Consider the following 27,847-nt stretch of genomic DNA (forward strand, 5'->3'; position numbering starts at 1 on the left):
GTTTTACATGAAATGCTTAAATTGAGAACATTTGGTCTTACATTATTACTGAATAATAATTCTCATAGTCACAGACTTAAAGGTGTGGAAATAAAGGGTCTCACAGTAAGTCTTGATTTTACATATATGTAGAATTTTACTTGTAACTGCTAAAACCACCTTAATATTTCCCTTTTTTACATTAATTTATTTGGTTCATTGCATATTACAAAGTACTTTTATAATATCTTTGGTTTGATCTCTCCTAAAATCTTATGTACTTCTTTAGTGGCACAGTAAAGAAAGTTTAATTCAGTTAAATATGGCAGATGTTTTCACAGATACAAGAATATGATAAATAAACATCTTCATAATGTATCAGTGTTTTCAACTGGATGTTTTTGCAATTCCTACAGTGTGCCTTGAAATGCAAAAGCAGAACAGTTATTTTTCTCCTGCAATGCTTTTCTTATTTGTCATAGGTCCACTTGTGAATACATATATCAGTTCTGTTAGGAGGAAGGAGTTTTCTTTTTTTTCCCTTGCAGTTACGCTGTATTCTTACTTTATTCTGATGATAAACTAACTGATTAGTTTTATTTTATACCTGACCAAACACTGAAGCCTAGTAACAAAACCAGGCTAGAGTGATCTAACTTAACTGTGCTTTTCACAAGTGTTTGAATGAACACAATCTCTCTTCTAAATGAAGGAACTGCACAGAATCACACTTGTGTACTTTGTGACCTGAGGAAACATAGTTAACAGACTTAGGACAATTGTTTCCACTGAGGCAGGATCAAGTGCGGACAGAACATCCTCTGTGTTTGTTTGTCCAACCACTGAAAATACTCCGCAGCAGGAGATTGCACAGCCACCCGAAGTAATGTGTTACACAGCCCTAGCAGAGAGTGCTCCCCAGCAGTAATAGAAAAGTGTTGTAAGAGGTTGCTAAAGAGAACTGTGGAATCCCTTTCATAGATGTTTTCATGAGAATTTAAGCAAACTGCTGAGGATGGAGTAGTGAATAGTGAATGCTGTACCACTTATCTAAAGGATGACGCACCTATGTTTAGTTAAAAGTTGGGAAATGTCCAAGGACCCTTATTGCCACATGATGGATGTACAGACTGCTAAGTCCTTGGGTTGGTTATCTTGAGAAGGGACATTTTGTCTTAGATTCCTGTTGTACATGCAACGTGGCGAAGATGGAGACTTCAAACATGGCCGCTAAGGAATAGAGTCTGCGTAGAGACAACTCCTCACGGACACTGCGCAGGCACGAGATATGTAAATGAATTCTCAGAATTGTAATGAATATGTAAACAATTTCTTGGGAAACTAGTGACTAGGTATGAGTAGCTTGTATAAAGGGGGGACTGAAAAGTCGCCTCTGGGCGCGTGACTTTGGTGGAGCGATCCCCCATGCATCCAGCACTGCCGAATAAAGATAACCTCCGCTCGCCTGCATATTGCTGACTGATTCTTCAAATCAGTAGATACACTTGATCCTGTAGAGGAGGTTGCTAAGAGGGATATCCTGAGGTCCTTCTGTTTCTAAGGTGCTCTGAATCCTTGTTTTGATGTAAGATACTGGCTCTCTTTAGTAAAAATACAAAGGAAAGATTTGTACCACACTTTCTATTTGAGAAGAGCTAGGAGTTTGTTCAGAACTAGAAAGACTCCCTAGTGCAGACAACAGTAAACCAGCTTATAAATCTGCCATGAAGTCTTTGTATGGTCAGTTGCTGCATTACTAGAGTTACCTCAGAAGGTAAGTGCTGATGTGTGGAACTGAACTCTACAACTTGAGGACAGTTACAAAGCAGGTATGTTTATGGAGGCGCCGGGTGCAAGAGGGATTGCTCCTCCTAACTTGCACACTGTTTCAACAAGCAGTCCGATATTTATTATACAAAGTCATGCATATACATAACCGAACATTCAGAATCTCCTCCCTCTGGTGCCTCTTCAAGATGTACTTTTCATCTTCTTGGGCAGTTACCTAAAGTTCTTCTTTACCTTCCCATACATACATTAGCAGTCTTTGTTATTTAGTTTCTGTCATCTTAAAACATCTGCTAGCTAATGAAGAGTCCTTCCTTATTGTCCACTCTAAACATGTCAAGCTAATACCAGGCTGTTTTTAACCTATAGCAGCATGATCCCCGGGTGGGGGAATCCACCTTCTTTGGGGTGGGGGCCATTTGTGTAGGTACGGTCCCTTCTCGAAGGGCTAAGTGCTAAGCTCCTGCCCTTGCTTCTTTCTCAGGTGTTAACGTTTCTGTTACCAATGCAGTTTCTGTCCCCAGCAGAGTTTTAGGGTTTTTTCCACTGTATCAGTGCTGGCAAAAATATGAATGAATCTACTATTCAAATAGGTTGGCATTTTCACTGTTGCAACAGCACATCCCACACAGGTCTGTATGGAAAGTGTATATTCACGGTAAAGCTGGAGTTGGGTTCCAGCCGTGTGTGCGCTTTAAGGGGCCGTTGCTGCACCACGTTAGCCCAGTGGCTCTAGCAAAGGCAGCTGAGTAAGCGAACAGGGTGTGGTTTATTTGCTTTCTCTTACAAGAGTGGCTTTTTTTCTCCCGCGCATTACATAAAAAAAAGCCATGCTTGCCTACAGGCGATTATTTATTTTTTTTTTAACAGGCAAAATACCACGACATTTAAAAGGATCCATTTTGCCGGTGAGAAGCTCCATTCCCCGGAGGTACCCGGGGGCATCTTGTGCGTTTCCCCGAAAACTGAGAGCAAACACCTTCGCACGGGGGCCTGCGCCCGCTCGGCCTCGCTGTGTGGGTGAGCCGGGCCCACCCGGGGCGCCCCGGCCCTGGCGGAAAAGCGAGCGGCGCGAAGGCGCCTTTGGGCCCTGGGTGCCGCCGGGCTGCCGCCAGCGGCGGGCCATCGTGGGGGGCCCCTCGGCCTCGCTTTCGGGGGAGGGGCCGCCGCCGCCACACGCAGACAGGCAGCTCCGGCCGCCGCTCGGCCGCCGGACTCGCCGCTCCCGCCGCCAGGCGGCCCGCCCCGGCAGGCAGCCCGCCCCTGGCGAGCCCCGCCCCGCCTGCGGGGCGCGAAGATCCGGCGGGAGCCCGCGGTCCCGGGCGAGCGGCCGCCCCCCGCGCCAGCCCCACCGGGGCCTCCCGCCGGCCCTGCCCATTGGCTGCCGCGGGCCACCGCGCTGAGGGCCCGAAGGCCTCCGGGCTCGGGGCCCCGCCCCTGTGCGTCACGGGCTGGCGGGACGCCGATTGGCCGGGCCGCCGCCTCGCTGCCTCCTCGCCCGGCGGTGGATGTCGCAGCCGCTTTTCACCGTTGTCGTTTGAAATTCGGCCCAAAATGGCGGCGGCGGCGGCCGGGAGCGGGGCTGAGGCGGCGGCGGCGGCCAGGCTGGAGGGGGCGGAGGAAGAGGAGGAGACGGCGGCCGCGGCGGGGGATGGGGAGGGAGACAGTAGCGAGGCTGGTAAGGCGGCGGGCGCGCTGGCGGCAGCCGGCGGCGAGAGCGAGGAGGAGGAGGAGGACGAGGAGGAGGAGGACGAGGACGTGTTCGAGGTGGAGAAGATCCTTGACGTGAAGACCGAGGGGGTGAGGACGCGCTGGCAGGCGGCGGCGACCCGGGCCGCTCTCCCGGGGCGGCGGCGGGGTCCCCCGGGCGATGTGGCGGCGGCAGGGCCTGCGGGGAGGCTGCCGGCCGTGCGGCGGCGGGGCTGGCGGGCAGCCCTGCTGGGGCCGGCGGTGGCTGCCGGGGCTCGGGTTTCGCCCCGCTCGCTGCGGAGGTGCGCGGCGGGCCCGGGCCGGGCGCTGGCGGCGGGGCGGGCCCGGGCCGGGCCGTTCCCTCGCAGCCTGGGCGCGCAGGCGGTGCGGGCAGCTCGGGCAGAGCCTCCTCCGCCGTCTGTCGCACCGGGGCGAGAACCCTGCGGGTACAGGTCCGTTGTAACCGTAATTTAAAATACGTTGCGGGCAGCTTTGAAAGGGAACTCTTGGATCTTAAGAGTTTTGACTAAAGAGACTTAATCTGGAATATCTTTGTTAAGTTGGCGTTTGGGTTTTTTTTTGTCTGCATTGTTAAACCACTCTGCTGTTAGGGCTGACCTGCAGTAGTGTTTTGATATAAAGTGTTTGCAGAAATGGGCAGGATTGACTGTAATGGGGAACATGGAGGTGGTTTCAAGTGAATTATGTTTACTGGCATATAAAATGTGTGAATAAGACCTCTTAGAATAAAAGGAACTTTTTCAATTAACATAACTAGCAGTAGTGATCTTTGTTTAGACACAAATCTCATACCTTCTTTCTTTGAAAGCAGCCTAGACTGGTTGAAGTTCTAGATTTTCCTAAACCTCAAATGCAGCGCATAAGTAATGCACTGCTTTTTTTTTTTAATGATTTTGTGTCTGAAAGTTGTTTTAACTAATTTTTGGGGTTTATTTGAGGTTTCAGTGAGGTACATGATAGTGTAGAAATAGCGTAAAACATCAGGGTTTTGAAACCCTTGGGTTGGACAACCTTCAGATGAAGAATTTCTTAGATATTTGTGTTACTATCATGATTAGGTTGTACCTTGGCTGAAATATCTTGATGGTTGAAGAATATTACACTTTCAAGGTAACACAGTATTTATAGCTTTACCAGTATGCGGGGTTGGTCAAAATAATAAGTCAGGCTTGAAAACAAGAGGGCTGATTTTCTCCCCTCACCCCCGTGATGGAACCTAAAATAACCTGTATAGTGGTGGAGCAGAGGGAGTCATACCATTCCACAGACTTGTAAGAGTACCGGAATACATCGAGTACCGTCTCTTACAGAGGTGTGTTAAGCACCCTCCTCCAAGCAGCCTGCCCGGCAGCGGTTGTGCTTGATGTTTCCAGGCTGGGTCAGTGCAGTTAGCTTTAGCGTATGCATGTGCCTTACCCGCTGTGTGTTGGTTGTAGCTTTGTAGCGAGGAGTCCACTTGGACCCAGACACCTTTCCATGGCTCTTTGGTGGGGGCCATGCTCCTGTGCTTCAGAAATAGGCAAGCCAGATACTTGCACCCAATCTTAAATTCTGAAATGGCTGGGAAAAGTGGTATGTTATATTCAGAGGAGTGTGTTTTATGTAATCTGCTTCACACTAGCTGTTCCCAGCTTGCAGATTCCCAAGTCTGATACAAAGTCGAAGCAGATACATCAAGTCTGCCACTGTCCAGCTGTCTTGGTTTAACCCCAACTGGTAGCTAAGTACCACACAGTTGCTTGCTCGCTCACTCATTGAGCATGACATCCTGTGGTTGGGAATACCTCTTTGGCTAGTTAGGGTCAGTTGTCCTGGCTGTGTCCCAGTTTTTTGTGGCATTCCAGCCCTCTCCCGGCAAGGCCGGAGAAGCTGAAAAGTCCTTGACTTAGTATAAACATTACCTAGCAACAACTAAAAACATCAGTGTGTTATCAACCTTGTTCTCACAAAAAAACCCCGCGGTACTGCATTAGCTACTGAAAAGAAAACGAACTCTATCCAGTTGACATTAGAACACCAGCACATCATAAGGCCAGTCAGTGTGTTCCTGTGTCACAGCTGCAGAAGCAGAACTGGAAAGCACCACACAGAGAAGCTCTTTTGATTTGCAGTCGTGATGTTGCTGGAGCTGCTAGTAGTGGTAGCATGAGAGACAGCATTCCTGGGATGGGATTGGGCTGGGAAGCTAAGAGCTGCTGATACATGAAACGTTAACATGTCCTATTTAAGAGAACAAGCAATAAAAGTTTGGAAATGTTTCCTCTCAGTGTATCTAGAAAGCCTTTCATGCTGTACCACAGTTACACTACAACAGCAGGCTCCAGTGCAATCGTGACATTCCCCAGTGGAAACGAGTAACCTTAATTCTGTTCTTTAATGACATGGGCAGTGTTCTTTAATGACAAATCATTTCCACAGGAATTGGTTCTAGCCATCACTAGTTCTTGTAGAAGCTACAGCAGTATAAAAATGCTTGGAAGTTTGCTATTATTTGTAAGTGATACAGAGGAAGGAAACAACAATGTTGAGTAAAAGTGTGAGGTGTGTATTTATCTTTAGTATGGTGATCAATCAGCCTTCACTTAAGCTGCATTTTTGTATCACTTGGCATACTGCATGTAGAATCATTCAGCAGCCAAATAGTCTTACATTTGCATACATTTTTTTTATCCAGCTTTCTCAATTAATTAAAAAAGGACTTCTAATTTGTTTTGTACCTGAGTTACAAGGGTGTAACAAGTCGCTCTGCAGCTAACTGGAGTCCTGTATCTCAACTGACATAAAACTGTGCCACCAGAAAGGTGAGAGGCTAGTTGGGAGGAAGGAGTCTTGTGGGAAAGGAGCTTGGAGTCCCCACAGGCAAGCAAGTTGAACATGAGTCAGCACTTCTTACAGTAAAGAAGGCTAGCAAGCATCCACGGATGTAGCCAGCAGGTAGAGGGAGATGCTGCTTCTCCGTACTGCTGAGATGCATCTGGAGCACTGCATCAAGTTCTGAGCTCCCCAGGACAGAGGAGAAGTGGACGTACTGGAGTTCGCTAGGTTATGGAAGCACTTTAAGGAGCTGGAGCACAGGAGGCTGAGTGAGCTGGGTTTACTCTGCCTTAAGAAGAGAAGGATCGGGGGCGATCATAGGGGCAGCTATATCTACTTAATGGGAGGGTGTAGAGAGGACAGTCAGGTTCTTCTCAGAGGTGCACAGTGAAAGGATGAGTGAGGCAGCAGACACAAGCTGGAATGCAGGGCAGTCTGAATAGATACACTTAACTGGGCAGCAGTCCAGCACATCTAAGCAGCCTGATCTATTTGGACCTGCTTTAAGCAGGGCATTTTACTTACTAATTGCGGAGGTCCCTTACATAAATTATTCTGTGACTGTAATAGGAAAGTTACTTGTCATTTATTTAATGAGTAGTCCCCTTAGGTGAACAGAATTTTGAAAACTTAATTCCTAAATCAAGAGTGTATGGTTAAGCTAAATTATAAGAGAAGTATTATATTAATGGATCTGAATATAAGCTATTTGTTTTTATGTCTGTGAAGCAAAATATACAAGATTGTCAGTGGAGTTGATTGCTAAAGTTTAATGGTGTGTATATATATATACACTTGGCCAAAGGTTAATGGTGCTCAGGCAAAAGTGTAAATTTAGAGATATAAATACATTTAAATAGTAAGTGTCAAATGGCGTCTGTTTTGAAGCTTTCCTTCTTCAGGCCTGGTTAGCAGTGTAAGATGCTATTATTTTACCCCTCCAAAGGAACATGCTTTTCTTAATACATTTGCTAATACTTTTTTTTTTTTTTTAGTAGAAGTTCAGGGATGGCTACATTGCTTCATATTCATTATTAGCTTTTTTATCTGGATAGTGGATTTTCTTAGGTTTGATGCTAACTTTTGTCATACATCTATTTAAAGACGCCGTGGATTTAACAGATAAAGGTAGCTGCATTGATTTCATAGGACATGTCTCTTTTTCAGTTAAGCTTGGTCCAGGAGGCCCTGAGCTGCCACTTGTCTGGCTCTAACAGCAACATGCTGCGTCTGAGCTAATAAGCCTTGCCTCTCAGCAAGAAAAGGAGTCTTATCTTGAGAAACATAAGGATTCAGAGTACTTAATTTGCTTAGGAGAAAGGCAAGAGATAATTTGGTGGAAAGGTTGTTTATTTTGTAGTTTTAATGGTAAAAAACTAATCTAGTGAAAAAAAGCTAGAGACTAAAAGGTGTAATTTCATCCTGTGGTGAAGTTAAATACCGTTGACATGATTGTTCTAAGGCTTTCATACATAATCTGTTAACAACATGTTTGCAACTAACTCACTGAGACACACACCCCCAGATTTTATCCAGGCTTAATTTGATCCGATTGATGGTTTGTTTTGTTTTTTTTTTTTCCCCTAATTGTTAGTATTTCAGTTTATCAAAAATGGCCTTGATTACAGATCTAACATAAGTTTTGAATTCCAATATGAGACTAGGGGAATGGTGTTAATGCATTAAATCTTAAGGTTTTATGTGAACTTCTTCAGCAAGTAGAAGCAATTCAAGCTTGATGTTTTGGTAGAGGAAGTATTAGAACTTTACCAAGAAAATTTTCATAACTGTCAGAAAATCCATTTCAGTAAAATGACTGAGAATTTATGATTTGTACATTGTAACTGTGGTTCTGTACAAATTTTAGATATTACAAATATTTTGGATAAAACCACTCCAACTACTGAAACATTTTACAAGCAACTTTAGTTGACTATGTGATGCAGATGGAAATAATTGTGGGAATTCTTAGGTCAACATTGGATTGAACTCCAGTTATATTCATTTATATATACACAAAAGGATATATCCACTGAGATCCCCAAGAATTGAGTAGATGATGCAATACTGTGCTGTATTATATTGAATGTTGGGTTTTTTCTTACAGGGTAAAATTCTCTACAAAGTACGGTGGAAAGGATATACCTCTGATGATGATACATGGGAACCAGAGGTTCATTTGGAAGACTGCAAAGAAGTGCTGCTCGAATTTAGAAAAAAAATAGTGGACAATAAGCCTAAACCTATTAAAAAAGACGTACAGGTGTGTTTCACTTTCCAGTGTCTGACACTGAAGACATACTCCCTGTCTAGGCTTTGCTAGTGGGTGGAGGGAGAAGGGAAGACATTTTGGATATGGAATTAAGAAAACTTAAAAGAATCTCTGATCTGAAAATGTTTTTTGTTTCATAAGAAACTGAATAGTGTTGCTGCTCTCTGGTTAGGGATTTTTTTGTTAATTGACAAGTTTGCTTGTAGACTCTGAATCCATGTAAACTTTCTTTCAGCTTTTTAATGATGTTATAGACATTACATAAATTATGTGCAGTCATTTTTGCCTTTGGCAACGTAAACAACGCCCTTTCCCTGCCCACATGCATACTGTCTTGTCAGTGAAGTTGTGTACTGCTTAACTTTTCACCCTCCTGCTTTGTGTAGCAGATGAGTGAATTTTTGCATGTTAACCGTTAAACATGGGAGTACAGAAAAATTAATTGCAGGAAGGCAGCATATGGCTTTTAATCTTCTTTATTAACTGCTCAGTCATTTTGAAAATTAAGCATAAGAATGTTTTTTGAAAACTGGTGCTCTGCTTCTGGGAAACCTATAGGTAAACTTTACCAAATCAGGTTAATTGTTTTCGATGTGAAATAGTGCAGATTTAGTTCTGTTCTGTAATCTGGTTGTTGGATGTCTCAGTGGTTTAAATGACTTGTCTATGTATTGATTCTCGTCCAAGCAGTTAGTAATGTAATTTAGGTAAGTGAGCTAGAATTGCATTTACAAATTGTACGATTTGGCAATGAGGAGTGAAGTGTTTAAAAATTTACTTTCCCCAAGCACCACCACTACTGTTTTTGTATAGTTTACACCAAAGTAATACAGTGTAACGGGGAAAGATATCTTATTTTTTTTCCCCCCTGCCTTTTAGAAACTATCTCTAAATGATGATGTATTTGAAGCAGAGTCTGACAGTGACTGGCAAAGCGAAACAAAAGGTGATGTTTCACCAAAGAAGAAAAAGAAGTCAAAAGATGGAGAGGATAGAAGTCCAGATGATCTGAAGAAGAAGAAGTCTAAGTCTGCAAAACTCAAAGACAAACCCAGAACAGAGTGTGAGAATTCCTCAGATACTTTGGGTTTAGATTCAAAACCAAAAAAAAGGACTTTAGAAGCCAAGGAGGATTCAAAGGAGCCAAAGAAGCAAAGGAAGGAAGATACTAAAGAAATCAAGAAGAAGAAGGGAGAAGTTAAAGATTTAAAAATTAAATCTGAAGAAGATTATAAAGAAAACAAAAAATCACGGAAGGAGAAGCATGGAGATGTTCAGTTTGACTCAGAATCCAGTACTCTAGATGATGTATTTTTTCAAGGAACTGATAATGAAAGTTCAGACTTAAATTTCGAAAATAAAGATGAGAAGCAGAAGGTAGTAAGTGGAGAAGAGAGACTGGAACAAGAAATTGCTGAAAAAAATTCCATTGCTGACAGACATCTTGATGGATCAGCGAGTAATGAAGATGATAGTATTGATGCTAAGGTTAAAAGAAAAAAGAAAAAAATTGAGAAAGTTGAAGATTATAAAGAGGAAGGTAGAAAAGTGGAAACTCAAGATAACTACTTAGAGAAGAAAAGCCTGCACAAAAAGCAGAAAGGTCAAGAAAAAGTAAAAATGGTACCGGGAGAGTTGGAGAAAGTGTCACCTGCTCCTTCACCAGTACTGAAGCGTTTGAAATTGACCGCTGATGAAAGAGGGCACAAGTCTGCCGATTCAGCTGGGGAGGTGAGCAATGTTAAGGTGTTGGGGTGAGGGCTGGGGATTAAATCAAATATCTTTGAGGTACAGATATCTCAAAAGGCTACTGTTCATGATGGTAAAGAGGAAAACTCTAATTGGGAAGTAATTGAGCTGGATGAAGCTAAAGAAAGGCCCAATGCACAATATATGGGAGAGACTGAAAATCTTCTGGATTCAGAACATTATGAAAGAGGGAACGCTTTAGGAGAGAAGGGTGTCTTTAAATGTGAAAGTATGGATTTCTCCTGTTTGTTATGTGTACTTACTTAGAATGAAATTTATTGTTTTTGCTAAGCACGCTGTCATTTTTAGCTTTGTTTCTCTACCTTTAACAGTTGCCTCAATTTGACACTTTTCTAGTTGTGTAATAAGGCATTCAGTCTTGAGCCACTTTCCATCCAACACTGCACAATGAAGTGCACTTTTGAGCTAAAACACACACTTGATGTCTCAAAAGCCAGCGACTCCGTTATACCTTATGTGCATTAGCACCTACCTGAGAATTGGAATGCTGAAATGGCTTCTGAACACAAGTCTTCCAGATAACTGGGCAGCTGGCTTGTCTTGTTAGAGTTTCTGGGATGCTTACAGAAAATGCTTAGTTTTGTGGACATGTTTTTATATTAATTACAGATGCTGTACATGTTCTAAGAAATGGGCTAAGCAAATACTGGAATATTTATTTTTACTTATTTAATGTAGTAGTGTTTTAAGAAAAGCAAGATGGTAAAGGTAAAATTAAAAAAAGGCAAAATAAAACAATATTCTTGAAATGTTTCTGAGAATATAATTTCTTTCAGCTGCTTCAGACTGTTCTAATACAGTTTGCAGTTCATAAAACTGTGGCTGCTCAGAGAACCCCCTTTCTGATTTGTAACAGGATTACAGCCGAAACACCTTGATACTTACTGGATTATATCCCACTTTTTTGGAGGCTGTAAGTCCATGGTGAGAAGTTTCCTTGGTGGGTTTAGGTGGGGTCCTCTGCTTAAGATTGTTGTACATAGAGAGTATGCCACCTTAAACATAAGGAAGTTGATTTTGGGGTAGACAATTACATGGCATAATCTGAGCAGAGCTACATGAAATGGTGTTTTTGCAGGAGCTTGGTGGTGAAAACTCTAGGAAATTAGGTTAAGCAGTTACTCTGATGCATAGCCCAGTTTCAAAACGTTATTTAACTGAAATGATGTGGCATATTACTACTCAAGTATTTTCTCATAGTTTGAGGCTGTAACATTCCTAAGAGAGAGACATCAGTGGTGATAATCAGATAAAATATTTGGAATTCTGGTCTTTACCAGCAGTATAAAAATCCTGTCACCTGAAACGTGAGGAAATCAACAGCAGGTGAAAGTTGGTTTGCTTATGGCTGTTCAGCCAGCACTCTCAATAAGTTATCTGCATGCCTTTCTCATGGAAGATCATGTGCCAAGGAAGGCATTCTGCTCTTTTGTTTTTTTAGTCTAGGAGGCTTAAACAATGTTTTATGTAACTGGTTAGTTCCTCTCCGGAGCAGCTGTGGACTTACTATATGAGTGGGCTTGGTGTGGAGAGCTCTGGAGCTTTTTTGGCTTCACTAAATTGTTGGCCCGAGCAGATGTTTCTTTTCAAATAAAATCATTGTGTATGTTTCAGCTACGTATATTTCCTTGTGTAGTTCTGATTACCGAACACTGTCACGTCATTTAATGCAGTGTTCTCTTTTTGTAGTCAGTTTGCATACTGAGCCATTCTTTCACAGAATCACAGAATGGTTGGGGTTGGAAGGGATCTCTGCAGATCATCTAGTCCAGCCCCTCTGCTAAAGCAGGGTCACCTAGAGCTGGTTGCACAGTTGTGTCCAGGTGGGTTTTAGGTGTCACCAGAGAAGGAGACTCCACAAACCTCTCTAGGCATGTTCCAGTGCTTTGTCACCCTCAAGGTAAAGAAGTTCTTCCTCATATTCAGGTGGAACTTCTTGTGTTGCAGTTTTGCCCGTTGCCCCTTGTCCTGTCACTGGGCACTACTGAGAAGAGCCTGGTCCCATCCTCTTGACACTTGCCCTTAAGATATTTGTGTGCATGGGTAAGATCCCCTCTTGGTCTTCCCCAGGCTAACCAGGCCCAGCTCTCTCAGCCTTTCCCCATAAGGGAGATGCTCCAGTCCCCTCATCAGCTTTGTAGCCCTCCGCTGGGCCCTCTCCAGTAGTTCCCTGTCTCTCTTGAACTGGGGAGCCCAGCACTGGACACAGCACTCCAGTACTCCATTTGATTTACCTCCAAAACCAAATGTGCAGTGTATGTTGTGCATCTGATTGGTATTCAGGAGTACTGATTTCAACAGCCTCTCTGCGTAGCAAGTTATCTGGTAATCCCTTTAGTAAGTGACAAAGTCTCCTCCTAAATAGTGGGCTTCTGCCAGGATTAACAGCTGTCTGTGCTACTAGTTCATCATGTCAGTGGTCAAAAGCTGAGGTTTTGGCTGGAGGGAAGAGTGGGTGAGAAAGATTAAATGTTTCCACTCTGCTAACAATTGATAAACTTCAATTAAAATGGATTCATTTGGTGTTTCTGATGTCAAAAGAAACAGTAGCATTTAATGATAAATCCAGTCTGTAGTTCTTGTAGGGATTTCTTTTAGGGCAGTTTTTCAGAAAGCCAGTGTTAGTCCATGTACCAGGGTAGTGTTGGGGACTGATACAAAGCCACGCCAAGGAGCCCTGTCCCACCTAACTCTGGAGTTTTGAATTTGCAGGCTGAATGGAGAGAGGGTTACAGGAGGAGAAAGGCAACCTTTGGTGGAGGCAGCTGATTTCTATTTTGGTGAATTTGATCATGTGGCTACATCTACCGTAAATTTCTTCTGTGATATTGCTAAGCTCAGTCTTCTCTGTAGGTTTGGGTAGATTTTTCTGAGCATGTTTTTCACAAGTGACTGTTGCCATAATGTTCTGTATGTGTGAGTCAGAAAACTTGGAACTTTCTGTATACAAATGCTTAGTTTTCTCAGTTAAGGTTCAAGTCAGTGCTATAATAACTGGTTTGAATATGGTGCTACAAAGGTGTTAAATACTTGGAAATAATTACATTCTGTTCAGGTTCAATATTTGGAAGGAATGAAAAGTTCATAATTTTGAATTTCCTTCAAAATGCTCATTTTGGCATAACTGCACCTCATAACTTAAAGCACCTTGCGTGGCTGGGATGCAGTAAAAATCTGAAGTTGTTTTATTTCGGAAAGAGTATCTCTTTTCTGTGAAGGCTTCTTCCATACTTAACTCCTGACTCACCTGTTTAATTCTTTTCTTAAGAATGTCCACAAGTCTGTTGTATACAGGTTTCAGTAGTAACAATTTTAAATACTTTTTATCGTTAGAGTGGTGAAAGGAGTTTATTTTCTGGTTTTTTTCTGTACCACTTGAATTTGATCTTTGTTTTCAGAATCAAGAGAAAGAAGTAAAGAAAACTGAAACAAAAGAAAAATCTCAAAAAAAAGAGTCTGAAAAAGAAGAAAAGAGCAGAAAAGAACAGAAGGGCCTAAAAAGTAAGTGTTAACTCTTAAAGGAGGGAAGGGAAAGACCCTTCAGGACATTGTCCTCTCACTTCTACAAGAGCGGTGTTGTATAGTTTTGTAACACATACCAGAAACAAAAATTTTTGCTCTTTTTTTATGAAGCAAAACTACTGTTTATATGGCTTTGTTAATTTATGCTTCATGACAGTGCTGTAAGTAGTTTCGTGTATGAAGCATGGAAGGGATGTATCTAATGTTTTTGTAGACAAGTCAAGGTCTTGCCCTTTTTCGTTTAATATTGCCAGCTATGCTTCTGTGGCATGTTTACCATTATGTAACCTTTAGAGGAATTCATCCAACTACTGGCTATTTCCAGAAGTGTTCTGATGATACTATGAATATGTGTTTAAAAAAAACCAGTAGAAGTTCCCATCAGACAAACTTCTTGCTTCTTGCTTTAGCCACGATGATGACTTATATTCTACGACCCTTAAAATACCACCAGAACTGGATGATTCGATACATGAAGAAAAATGTCTAGGTTGTATTTCTGTTCGTAATAATATAATGGAGTATTAATGTTGCCACTTTTGATCTCAGTAAAATTCCAGATGATTTTAATCAGAATAAATTCCCGCACTACTATGATGAGGATGAACTGAGGAGAACTAGGTAACTCCACCTTTGATAATCATGAACGGTTATAGGAGGAGCTGTGAAGCTTCAAACAGCTGTTGCTGGAGAAACATCTTTCGCTTAAAGTACCGTAGATACTTACAGTGCATAAGAAAATTAGTAACAGGATGCTTAATTATCCCTTACACAACATGTATCCTTTGTTCATCACAGATACTGCACCATATTTTGAAAGTAGTAATTTATGCATAATTCTGAACTGTCTTTCTTAAAAAGAAGAATGTACCGTGTTGAAGGCAGTTAGAACTCAGACTTGCCAGGGTGGCTGGAGGTGAACTAACTCTCCCCGAGTTTTCACTTACGTTGTTAAGGTTGCTCCTACGTGTCAGCAATGATTAACTTATGGAAAGAGAACAGACCTTTTCTGAGTGGACCCTGGTCACTCAAACTTTGTTATGTAATAGTCTTTAGTGGCTCAGGTAGTCACTCTTGATAACTGTCTTAATGTTCTAGGCTTTAAAGACATCAAAAGTGCATTTGACTTGTTTAACGTGGTTTCAGAAGAAAAAAGTGAGTATTCTGAGAATAACTGCAGAAGAGAAGAATCTTTGCTAGAGTATAAATTCATAGAAGAATTAAAATAAAAAGACAGCAAGGTGTACAAGGGAAGGAGGAACATAAGAGGCTAAACAGGCACATGGACTTACATTGATACAGAAGGTGATCGAGAAGTAGTGAATGTGTGTCAAATGGAGAACTCCGGTGAGCAGCGATGCAGGGGAGAGTTGAGCACTGGCAGTTAGCATTTTCTCCATTCCTGCTTGTGTCTTTTAGTGCTCCAGTTCTTGTCTCCACAGGAGGTTGAAAATGTTTTCTTTTGAAACTGACAATTTTTCAGTGTGTTTCCAGTGTGTTTCTGCTATTACAGTAATGGAGTGTTCACCATCTCTTACCACTTCAGCCTAATTTATTACAACAAATAAGCAGTTTGTTTCAAGTAAAAGCATTTTATGTCTGTTTGTAATGTAGCCTTCATTATTTGGAACCGTTCCACACTGGCTTCCAGAGTAATGAATGAGAAGTAGTATCTTAAGCTACTGATCATTGAAGCAATGGCAAGCAATAAATGGTTTGGGAATTTGTAACTTATTTCATGTTTTTTTTTCTTCCATGAAATCCAATACATGATAGATGGCAAGCAACAAGTCTTGAGTTTGGGTATGGACATGCAGTTAGAATGGCTGACGCTAGAGGACTTTCAGAAGCATCTTGATGGAGAAGATGAGAATCATGTGTTAACAGAACCGATATCAAGTAGTGAGTAGTTGCTGGGAGGAAGGGACATTTCTTAGCTGGTGTTTCAAAGTGAAATATTCTGTAACTGCATTGAATTTATTTTCTAGCTCTCCTGAGGGATGCTGTTAAAAGTGGAGATTATATGACAGTAAAGATGGCACTTTCTTCAAAGGAGGAATATAATCTGGATCAAGAGGTAATTCCTCTGCAATAGAAGTACTGGAGGGGGGCAGGAGGGAAGAGTACAAATTTGGATTGTTAGAAAAGTTTTTCTGTCTGGCTAGTAGCAGATTTCTGTCTCGCCATGGGGAAAAAAGCACAGGGTAAGAAAAGCGAGTATAGAATTTGAGGCTTCGGTATTTGTCACCCAGTTTCTTCCAAAGGAAAAATCAAGTCTGTATGAAGCATCCCAGTAGCTGGATTTGCAACAGGTTTGCCCACTGGATTTAACTGAATATTAAATGTAGAACTTTACGTGGTATGAGGAATGATTATACCCGTCAGGCCAAGTGGCTGAACTTTGTAAAACACGTATACATGGAAAAAAAAATATTTGAATGTTGTGTTTGACAGACTGGGACCACGTCTCTCTGTGATCAGTATTTTCTGCCAGTTCTTCATCAGCTGTGTTCTTACTGTTTTTTCTGTCAAGGTTCTATTTTCCTGTTAAATAGTACTGTAGTTCCATTTTTGAGGATTGCAGTCCGATATCAGTGTTTCACTGGTTACCTTGTGTAGTTGTATTATATAGCATTTTGAGAACTATGTATTATGCCAAGACTTCTGTAGTGTAGCAGAAAAGATGCCAAATCAACTCCTGAGGCAGGCATGTGTTTTTTGAATTGTAGTGTCTGCTGGAAAACGCAGGAACGAATGAGGAGACAGACCACTCACAGAAGTCTCTTCATACTTTGATAAAACTTAAAAGCAGTGTTGTGGTAGCAACTAATTTGAGCCGTTGTGGTTTTCTTCCAGTGGCTGCTGATGTCTTTTTCCACTGCCTTGCTGTCTTCCTCATCCTCAGATAGCTTGCTGCCTTTCTTCCTGGCTCATTCTGTTTTTCGTGCTTCTTGTTTTGGTCCTTGGAATGTTATAGATTTTGCAGATTATGGAGTTCAGAGGGTGGGTCCTGTGGACAGAAGTGGGAGGCGATAGTTTATTGGTGTCTGGCAGCCGTCTACGTGTGAATTTTGTTGGAGGGGGGGAATCTTTATGAAACCTGTAGACTCATTTGCAATTTTTGTCTTGCGGCTTTGGTTTATCTTGAAGTATTTGATTTTTTAAAACATTATTTATTTTGATTTTTTTTAATAGCAATGATTCTTGTTGCAGGACTCCAGTGGCATGACCCTAGTAATGCTTGCTGCTGCCGGTGGGCATGATGACCTTCTCCGTGTCCTAATCAGGAAAGGAGCTAAAGTTAATGGTAGACAGAAAAATGGAACAACTGCATTGATACATGCAGCTGAAAAGGTTGGCTTGGTTATTGTCATGTTTGTGGTTCTTGGTTGTCTTACTCATGTTTAAGAGTGGTACACAATTCCGTTCCTTTGGATGATGCCTAAAAAGTAGTTAGCAAATTTAGCAGGGTGACCTTATCTGCCTAATGTCAGCAGCTGTGGTTACTGTGTTGTAGATAAATTCTGATCACAAACCCTGCCCTGAGTAGAGAGTATCATAGAGCTGCTGCCGAGAGGGAAAGTGGAGACAAAGGATGTCTCTGAATTTGTCTGTCGTAGGGGCTAAAGTTTCCTGGTTTCCTGTGTTAGAATTGCTTAGGATCTCTGGCTACACAGGATGCAAACATGGGAGACTTAGAGAGCAAATCTCTGATTAAGCATGGTTTACTATTTGAGAGTTGGGAGATGGAGACGGTGCAAGCCCTTCTCAAACTAAGACCAACTAGACTAGCAAGTTAGAGGATGTTTCATGGGTGCAGTCTTCTGTTCAAGTTGGTTTATTTGTTTTCCCATGTACAGTAGATATAAGGCCAAAAGGGAGCTTGGTTCCAGTTTGTTGATTAATGCAAACATAGTTTTCTTCCTGTGGTATTCACTACTGCAAGATTTAGGAAAAAGTAAGACTTGTAAAGACTCGTGGCTATCTACTTGCCTGAGTCTGAATTGCTCTTCATTAGCCATGGGAGAGCGCAGTGTTGTGTCATGCCTCATGCTTTGGATTTTACTGATGGATTTTAAATAAACATCACTTAAGTTCTGAAACAAAACCAGAATATTTTCTATTTACTTGTCTTGTGGTTTTGTGTTGATTTGATTTTTTTTTTTTTTTTTTCTTCCAGAACTTCCTAACAACAGTAGCTATTCTCCTGGAAGCTGGGGCGTATGTGAACATGCAGCAGAGCAGTGGTGAAACTGCTTTAATGAAGGTAAATTCAATGTTTGTCCTGACGTGGTTTAATAGTGAATACTTATGGCAAACTAGTAAAACGTAAAAGCATATTTGTAAGGTCGATTTAGGGAACATGTACTATATTTGAAATAAAAATGCTACTCTTTATTCTAGGCAGTGTTTTAATCCATTTTAAGAAACGTAGTGTTATATCTAAACGATAAATGCAGAGGCATCAGCATGGAGTGCTAAATGTGGCTCATCGTTCTCTTCCATTTTTTGGCTTAAAGAAATGCAGATGTGGTCTTAAAACTGAGATAACTGGTTGTCAGCAGGAAGAGAAAAATTCCAGAAAATAGTATCTTTCACTCGGCTGATTGTCTTGCTAGATCTTCACTTGCTGTGATTGACTTCTGCTGTTTCATGGCAGGGCAGAAATTAAATAACTGGTTTGCAGTCTCCTTCCCACTGCCTGTTGTGTACTTCTTCTACCTCCCCCCACCCCCAGGAAGTTGTTAACTTATTTTTATATGATTATTATTAATTTTATTGTAATGGGAAAATTGTAAGACATTTAAAAGCGCCTGTGCTCCTCTTTAAAATTTTTTTTTTCAGTATCAAATAATTTCACCAAAGTTCCTCTTCCTGGTAAACTTGCTGTATTTATACATAGGCAGTTTGTTCACAGAAGAGGTTACAAAAGTTTCTGTGTCCAAGACAACGTGGTATTATTTCTCTTCTATCTTCTGGAAGGTTCAACAGATGTTGGAAATTCACATTTTCTGTAAAGAAAATGGTAACACCCTTGTGGTTTCCTCAGCCAGTTCAGTCCAAAATGTCCTCATAATTTGGCTGCCTCCATGAACCTCAGTTTTGACCTTCCATTGTTTTTAAGGCTTTTATTAGTGTTTGGTGCACAGCTGTACATACTTTCTAATTGGCAGCCTACGGTGTCTTATTCTGGGTGTTTGCTGTGTAGATACAAAGAATAGGGGCTTCATTTCCAGTAACTTACTGGAACAAGTTTGGCCATGTATGGATAAACATAAATGTGTTTATCTAGTCGCTCTTACTTAACCTTAGGAGTTGGATCATGCTTTGTAAAAGAGATTTTTTTTTTTTTAAAAAAAAAAGTCTTTGCACTTATTCCTTTCCCTGAGGTGTGTGTGATTTTTGTGGGGTTTTTGTTTGGGGGAAGGGCAGGTGGATTTATTTATTTATGAAAGATTATGGATTGAAAGCACAGATCAAAGTTCAGAGCTGAGATAAATTTGAGAATTTCACTTCTGAAAGGCCTCATGAAGATGTAAATTTCTATCTCTTGGGCCTTTCCCTAATTTGTGTGAATGAAGCGTTTGAAAACATGCAACCGAGAGCCTGTGTGTGCATTCTTCAAAGTAAAGATTTTAGTCTTTGTGGTGCTTTTGCCAACTCTTCGGCTGACATACCCTGAAATTCTTCCTGCGAGTAACATTGAACAGCCTTGTACACTTCGGCAGTTGATGTTAGTGTTAGTGATGTCTATCACTAGGTGGGCAGATGATGTTAGTTACTAAGTTAGTGACTGTCTAACATAGCTAAACAATAATTAGGGCAAAATCTGTTAATTTACTACACACCTGAAGTACCATTTGAACTGAAATTCCTAGAAACAGACACTTGGTCACTGAAGTAATTCTGAATGCTTCTGCAGAAACCCATTTATTCAGGTAAACAATTGCAAGAAAGTTTACCAGTACTGAACTCCAGCAGATTAGATGTTTTTATAGAACTTTGGGAGTTTGTTTTATCTGTTTGTTTATTTTTTTCTAATTAAGTCCACTTGGTAATCCTGAGTGAAGCTGCTTCTGTGGGGTCAGGTGTGTCGTGTTGCCTGGGTAAAGATACAGTATTTATGGAGTGTTATCCTGAGTTTCTAGTTATGTTAGCATTCACAGGGCAAATACCTTGTTTTCTGAATTAGAACTAATTTTGGATTTTAATTAATTTCTATAATTCTGCTTACTCCAATGTTACTCTCTGTTCTAATGGGGGTTTTGTCATTGTTGTCCATCCTTCCATCTTCTCCCTTTCTGCACAGGCTTGTAAAAGAGGGAATTCTGATATAGTGCGGCTTATGATTGAAAGCGGAGCAGACTGTAACATTTTGTCAAAGCATCAGAACAGCGCGCTGCATTTTGCTAAACAGTGTAATAATGTACTGGTGTATGAGCAGCTCAAGAGTCATTTGGAAACGTGAGTAAACTGTTCTGGTGAAGTTTGCAATACTGTGTCATAATTTTGGTTTAAGTCAAGGGGAAGAGGGGGAGATTTCAGGAAAGAAAACATCTGATTTGGGCAGAAAACTAATAAATCCTGTAAAATTCAAATTATGTGAGCTAACAGAATTAGCAGATGCTTGCTTAAACATGTGAGTAAAAAGATGGAAAGGAGGAAAGTGGAATTACTAGAAATGAAAGATCGCTTAAACTAGAAATACTGCAATCAGGACAACTAAAAAGTGTTAAGCCCTGGGCAGTTGAATGTAAACTCTTACTGGGGCATGCCAGATAAAATACCTTGCTAAAAAGCATTAAAAAATGAGAATCAAACAGAAGAACACCAAACAAAAACACCATGAAAAGTCAGTGCAGATAGTTACAGTGTTGTTGACCCTTAAATGTCAGCTGTGAGCTGAGTGCCAGGGTAAAGCTTTTATGCCAGTAAATGATGGAAATAAGTCTTCATGGTGCAACAGAATGACCGAAGAGCAGTGCAGTCTGTGTGGTACATGAAGTGCTCGTGTCATACGGTCATGTAAAAGTATACTGAGCCGATGAGTATGGATGTTAAATGGAGACAAACATAAAGAGAAGGAGCAAGCTCTTTAAATAGAATTTTGGAGGAATATTGATAGTTAAGATACCAGGATAGACAATTGTAACCGACGATTCAGTTACCTTGTTTCAAAAACAGATGAAGCAAAAAGAAAAAGTAAAGGTGATCAGACATGGGGACTAGCTTCTGAGGATACACTGAGGGAGGTGATACACATCACCTTGGGACAGATTGAAAGGTCAAAAATTAAAATAAAACAAAAGAAAATAATCCAAAGCCATGAGACAGGTTCTGCAGGCCATCCTGTTCAATGATTTAGTGATAGGGTTGAAATGAAGGAGTATGTTTGCACAGAAAAACTGAATTATGGATCATGGTGCAGAATGCTGTTGACACAAATGCTTGGGATTTTAGAAAGGGCAAAGTAGATAGGAGAGGTGCGATTTGGCTGCAGCCTTTGGTTTTGGATGCCTCTAAATCAGATTGCTGGAAACTAGGACAGTGAACCAAAAAAAGACAACTGTTTAATTTCCTGTATTTAATACCACTTTGTCTAGCATCTGGAAACAAGGCTAGATGGGCTTCCAGGGTTGCTTTGGCATGGCAATTCTCATGGGTTTTTTCTGATGAAACACTTAAGTTGTAGGTTCTGCAGATGGTAGTCTCAGCTAGCATGGAGGGATAGTGTGCTCTAACAGCTGGAAAAGCTATAAAGCTGAGAGAATTGGGCCTTTTGCCTTGCAAAAGCATTTAAAACCCGTTTGTGTCAAAACAGTTTTCTGAAGAGGATTACTTAGTAACCCACTTGTAAAGGTGCCAAATACTGTTGGTTAATGTGGTCTCTCTTTGAAGGCTGGGCTGCTTGCTTAAATTAAATCCCCACCTTCCCAACCCAGAAAACAAACAAGAAACCCCAATGGGGCTATTTAATGGTAGTGTTGATACTTCTTCACTGCATTATTAGTAGGGTTTAACTGGGAACTGCCTATTTCCAGTTGTATTACCAGTTAAATTATACAGTGACTGACTTGTTTATTTGTATGTTGTAAATCAGCCGTGCTGGGGTAGGGGTTGTATGTTTCTGTTTAGCCACTAGGTACCTATTGATATTTTGGGGACATCTTTTTCACATAAAGAGCCTTCAAAAATACATGGTTAGTTGAAATTTTTTTTTAATCTGCTGCAGTGGCATTTATCTCAGCTTTTTAATTTTGTGGACCCGATAGATGTATTTCACAAACAGATCGCTGATCAAATGTTTTATTAATGAAGTATTGGGACCTGGGGTTCATGTATGCATAAACGCTAGTGATGAGGGCGTTCACTCCTGAAAATTGGGAATCCAAAACATCCTTTTTTGTGTCTGCACTCACTGAGTCTGTGTCTGATAAAGTAATTTTACTGTGTGAAGCAGAGGCCTCACTTGTTTGGTCTTTTAGGCTCTCAAGGGTAGCAGAAGATACCATCAGGGATTACTTCGAAGCGCGTCTTGCTTTGCTGGAGCCAGTCTTCCCAATTGCATGTCATCGTCTCTGTGAAGGGCCAGACTTTTCTACGGATTTTAACTATAAACCTCCACAAAATGTGCCAGAAGGTAGGGGGTTTGTTGTTGTGGTGGGTCTTTTGGGGATTTTTTTTTTTTTTTTAAGTAGAACAGTATATTTAGAAACTGCTTTTTAAGTCTTTGCTATGCAAAATTATTTTTGTATTACTTGTTGCCATACATTACATTAAAGATGCTCCGATTATGGAGCATAGGGAAAGCAGCAGTATCGTGATGCGTTATGAATGGGGTTTGCATGTATTTATTTTTTAAAGTTTTTATTGCTATATATACCACTTCTTTCTTCTGTTTGTGGTTCCTGTTCTCAAAGTTACATGGTTATATTAGCTAATTGACAGGAATTACAGAAAAGGCATGGTTTACCTTAGAATTATAATTTTGAAAAATATTAATCAAAGAGCATACTCTGCAAGTCTCAGTGGATCATCTTGTCTTGTAGACGGTACCCAGCACACTGGAGTGTTGGAGGATGGTCATAGCGTTGTCAGGATACAAATGCAGTCTAGAAATACTGCAAAAAAGAAGCCAGCATCAGTCAACGCTGTTTTGCCCACAGACCCTTTGACAAAGCTGGGAATCAAATTCCCAAGGTACTTAGGAATGTTTCTTTAGTACCTGGATTCCTGAAAGAATAATCTCTGATACGTGGCTGAATTGAGACGTTTTTATTCACCTTTTGAGAGTATCAGGGAAATATCTATTGATAGTGATTTTTCTCAAAGTAATAAATTAATGTGACTATGAAATACTACTTAAACTAAGATTGAAAGTGGTTGTGTCTGCCTGGTGTTCTGGTGGTTGAGATTTGTGATAGAAGTCTTCCAGTTCTTTATTATAGGTATCCTTTATAGAATTAAGAAACCTTACATAAATTTATGTATTAAACTGAGGCATTTGTGGTATTGAAGATTGTTCCGTATTGAATTTCAGTGTAGCTCATAAAGATCTTAAGTTGCCCGGGCTCAGCTGTCCATACCAAGAGAACAGACAACCCAAACCACATTAAATACTGTAGCTCTTTTTTAGGTAAACCTAAAACCACTGAGGTGAACTGCATCAAGAATTGCTGTAGCCATTTTGCTTTCCTTTCTAAGAGCCGCATAAAATTATTGCTGCTTCCAGAAATAATTCTGACCTTAACTTACTGACCAAGTCAGTCGTGTTCTGTGCTGGGATCTGGGAGACTGGATTTCTGCATGTTGCTTTGATACTCCATTGGGATTTAATATATACTATATACATACTTATTTGTACCTAACTGTCTTCAAAGGTTCAGTGTATGCAGTTCTAAATAATGGATCTTGTTTTAAATTCATGTGACTGAATTGCCTTCCCTTTCAGGATCTGGAATTCTTCTCTTTGTTTTCCATTCAAACTTTTTTGGTAAAGAAGTCGTTGCTCGGCTGTGTGGACCATGCAGTGTACAAGCTGTGGTTTTAAATGACAAATTCCAGCTCCCTGTATTTTTGGTAAGTCTTTTCATGTAACTGATTGACTGTAAAACTGCTTTTTAAAGTCTTTGTGGAGCAACTGGAGAAACCTTAGTGCCTTAATTTAGATGTTGAGTATTGTGATGAAGCATTTTTTTTAATCATGATAGGGTTGGGTTTTTTGAATGAAACTTAATTCTTTGTATATGGAGAGAACTACAAACCTTGCATGTACTAGACTCCATAAAAATTTAGGACTTAAAAGGCAGGGGCATAGTGCTGAACAGCCTGCTTCTGGGTGGCTCTGCTTGAGCAAGGGATTGGACCAGATGACCTTGACAGGTCCCCTCCAACCTGTGACCTCAGAACTGAGGGTTTGAGCAGGCAGGTGAGAGTTCTGAATTTAAAGCTGTTTCACTACTCAAATTCACCTAGCCTCTCAAAGTTTTGGCCCAAGTAGGTTCTTAAATATTTGTTTCAACAACATACTTCGTGTGTCTAATGATTAACTTCTTTTTTTAAAAGATCTGTTAAATGTGTCACCCTGCACAATTTATGTTTTTGCTGTGGTTGCACCAAAGGTTCTTTGCAGTGTACACAGCTTTCCTTCAAAAATGCGTAGTGAAGATGTTGCGTTCTATTAGTCCACTCGCATAGCATTTTCAGACATGCCTTCCATTAACGTTGTCCATTTTCTTTTTCCTTTTAGGATAGTCACTTTATTTATTCCTTCAGCCCTACTGCAGGCCTTAACAAGCTTTTTATACGGTTGGCAGAAGCTCCTACTGCCAAGGTACACGATGTTCTCAAAATTAAATGTGCCTGTTAATTTGTACCTGTAACTCTTCTGTGGTCTAAATGCTTCTATTTGTATGTTGCAAATGTAACACTAAGGACTTCCCGTTGTCTCCTCATTCCAGTTTCATCCTGTGACACTGCCAGAACTTTGGAATGTTTCCAGGGGTGTTAATTCTGTCATAATTAAACAGTTTTGTGCTGTAGTCAGAGTAATTAATGCACCAGGATAAAGCAGTGTTACAGCTAAACATTTTCCCCATCTATATTGTGAATTTAATGACTGATAGATGCATGGGAGCATCAGTTATTTTTGGCTTACAGATGTTTTTGCTTGTGGGTTTAGGAGAACTTGGAGGTATTTAGTAGGATATGCGGTGTTTTTTAAGTAGTATGTGTAGTCTGTTGTGTTTTCCAGGTGGTTTGGGCAGCAGTCCCACTATGTGTTGCAAAATGTGTAACAGATACTGTTCTGGTAGCATTTTATCCTTGGGAGATGCACCAGTAAATGTTGTAGATCTTCAGATTTAAAACTTACACTCTTACATGTTCTGTTGTGTACATTTTTACTAAAAGTGGAAAAAATTGAACTCTTATTCAGATGGAAGTCTGTGTGTATGTCTAGTTCAGATTTGAGGCTAACTTGTTCAACCACCACCTAACGCAGCAGCATTCTGCTTGAGTGTTTTTACACGCCATTCGTATTTCAGTAGGGCTACTATGAGCTGATTTTATTAAACACAGATTGTAATTTTATTTTTTTTCTCATGCTCTTCTTACATTAGAAGAAGGGTTTAACACATTAGTTACACAATCTGTCTGTGAAACCTTTGTTTGCTTTTACAGGTAAAACTGCTAATAGGAGCATACAGAGTGCAGTTGCAGTGACCTCACAGCTGCGAGCATATCGAGCGGCCTGACACTTCTTTGGATATACTTCCGATTCCTCTTCAGAGACTGACAAAGCAGTTTGGAACTTTTTGGCACCACACTCTTAAGACTTAAGTTCCCATCTCGCTGTCACTCGTTGGCAGTCACATGGGAAGGTATGTGTTGGAGAGCAGTTGAACACACTGCACTGGTGGGACAGGGTTGTCAGCTTTTTTTTACTTTGTACAGATGTAGATGTAAGTATTTGTGCCAATACATATAATTCTGTTTTTCTTTAACATGTGAGTCCAGACTGCATATTTCAGCTTTTCCACAATGTGGAATGGTGCATATAAGAACTATTTAAGGTAACTACGTGAAATGTCTTTTTTAATAGAATGATCTTTTCCATTTGTAAACTAAAATTTTCTACTTAGACTCTAACTGTAACATTTCTATGTAAAATGCAGAAGTGTCATATTCTTGGAGCTGTGGGCAGAAATTACACTTTGAAGTCACGGCATTAGGTTTAACCTTGACTTACTGAGGGCTGTGTTCTGGTTTGAAACTGTTCCTGCTACCATCCATCTCCCGATGAGAAAGCAGTTGCACTTGGAGTGATTCCCTTTGGGCAAACACAGTAAGGTCTGCAGGCATGAACAAAGAGATCCGATAGGCTCAATTCGCAGAGGACTACAGTCAGATTCCTAGTTATATCGGTGTTTTAAAACTACTTTTGTATTAGAGAAGCAACTGATATTTTAAACACATCTTAATTTTTGAGTTCTTAATCAAGTGATATATGGGAAAACAAATACAAGCTGAAAATAGCAAACCAGAAAACTTGTAACTGCCTGAAATGTGCAGGCAATGCTTTTTGTAGACAAGAAGATGCACAGAAGATTTCAGGTTCTCAACCTGATGGATGAGAACATGTATTGTTCTTTAGTGGAGAAATTCAGTTCCTCAGTGGAAAGAGCTGCTATCTTTTTTTATTATTATTATTATTATTTAAATGACCTGTTCTATCAGATGACAACAGTTCTCTAACGGTCCTGTGCTATGATATACAAATGTAATACTTCCACACAAAGTATAGAATATTTTTCTTTGTATATTAACCCACATCTTGAAAAGAAGAAAAAAAAAAAGGGAAAAAAAAAAACCCCAACCAAACCAACCAGATTGTGCCTTTGCTGTTCTGGTTGCCATGTGTAGTTTACATGCCGCTATGTGCCTATATTATTAGCAAAACTATTGTGGATAAATTGTTAATGTATTTGAGTGCACACCATTAAAAGGGTGCAGCTGTATTAAGTATCCTTTTAAGAACTGTGACTTTTTTAAATATAAAGTTCAATTAACCAGTGTTTAATTTTTGGTTCTTGAAAGTTTAAAACTTTCATATTTAAGAGATGCCAAATGAGTAAGCACACCATTTCAATTTTGTGGAATGTCACATTAAGCTATATAAAACTAAAACAGCAACATGACATACTCATTTCTGTTTTGATTTAGAACAGTTGCCTATTTTTTTGCAAACAGTATTGATGGGATGTTAACAAGTCTGGGTTTTGCACAGACTTGGCACCTCCACCTCTCTGAAATATGTTAGATACCTCATTTTGCTGAGTGTGAACACCTGAAATGCATGAAAAGGACGGGCTGAGACTCAGGTATGTCAATACCAGTACTTGGGACTCATGTAGCTGTATTATTGTGGTTTTTTTTTTTTTTAGTCACTGTGCATAACCTTGAAAGATGAGTAAGGACAGGATATTGGTGTTTCCTTATGTTGGAGTGACAGTTTTCACTTACGTGGCTACAGCTTCCTCAGTTTACTCCTGCACTGTACACATAACGTGTATAGTGCATGTGTGGTACGCTCTGTACAGCATGTCAGTGGTAAATGTCCAAGCTCTTCAAGGTGGGGACAAAAGGTTTTTGAACTAACGTCCATATCATCTAGATGCTATTTAAAAACTGTTGCACAGTCTAATTGAGAAATGTCTAGTAATGCTCCAAGAGTTGACATAGCAAGTAGTTTGTCAAAGGCTGTTGATTTTGGGGGTTTGTTTTGTTGGGGGTAGTGTGGGTTTTTTTCTTGAGGCATTTGGGAGAGAGTGAGGAGTCCTCCAGGACATGGGGATAAAATTTGTGTTCATGATGCTTTTATTAAGGGATGGATTTTGCAGCCATCTTTGTCTTCTAGCTGGTGATACAAATTCAGAACCCATACTGAAGGATGAATAAAAAGCATGTGAAAATGTTTGAAGCTCGTTTTTG

At 40.5% G+C, this 27,847-nt stretch overlaps 1 protein-coding gene across 1 annotated transcript; it reads left to right on the forward strand.

Moving 5' to 3' along the window:
* Nucleotides 1–1,763: 1,763 nt before the first annotated feature.
* MPHOSPH8 (M-phase phosphoprotein 8) lies at nt 1,764–27,836 on the forward strand. Its single transcript, XM_055701688.1, has 14 exons — nt 1,764–1,808; nt 2,740–3,567; nt 8,399–8,554; nt 9,443–10,294; nt 13,732–13,834; nt 15,632–15,757; nt 15,844–15,932; nt 17,069–17,209; nt 18,036–18,122; nt 20,166–20,320; nt 22,342–22,496; nt 23,808–23,935; nt 24,606–24,689; nt 25,538–27,836. Exons 1-14 carry the CDS (start codon nt 1,764–1,766, stop codon nt 25,577–25,579), a joined length of 2,991 nt encoding a protein of 996 aa, XP_055557663.1. The 3' UTR covers nt 25,580–27,836.
* Nucleotides 27,837–27,847: the final 11 nt, after the last annotated feature.

Source organism: Falco cherrug, chromosome 2, assembly GCF_023634085.1.
Source record: "Falco cherrug isolate bFalChe1 chromosome 2, bFalChe1.pri, whole genome shotgun sequence".
In the NCBI taxonomy this organism is placed as follows: domain Eukaryota; kingdom Metazoa; phylum Chordata; class Aves; order Falconiformes; family Falconidae; genus Falco; species Falco cherrug.

Bases quoted from the DNA above. Each gene is read 5' to 3' on its own strand.
- MPHOSPH8 (XM_055701688.1), top strand. From the start codon at position 1,764: ATGTGTGGAACTGAACTCTACAACTTGAGGACAGTTACAAAGCAG. The intron at 15,758-15,843 runs GTGAGTAGTTGC...TTTATTTTCTAG, and splicing joins AACAGAACCGATATCAAGTA to CTCTCCTGAGGGATGCTGTT. The intron at 17,210-18,035 runs GTTGGCTTGGTT...TTTTTCTTCCAG, and splicing joins TGATACATGCAGCTGAAAAG to AACTTCCTAACAACAGTAGC.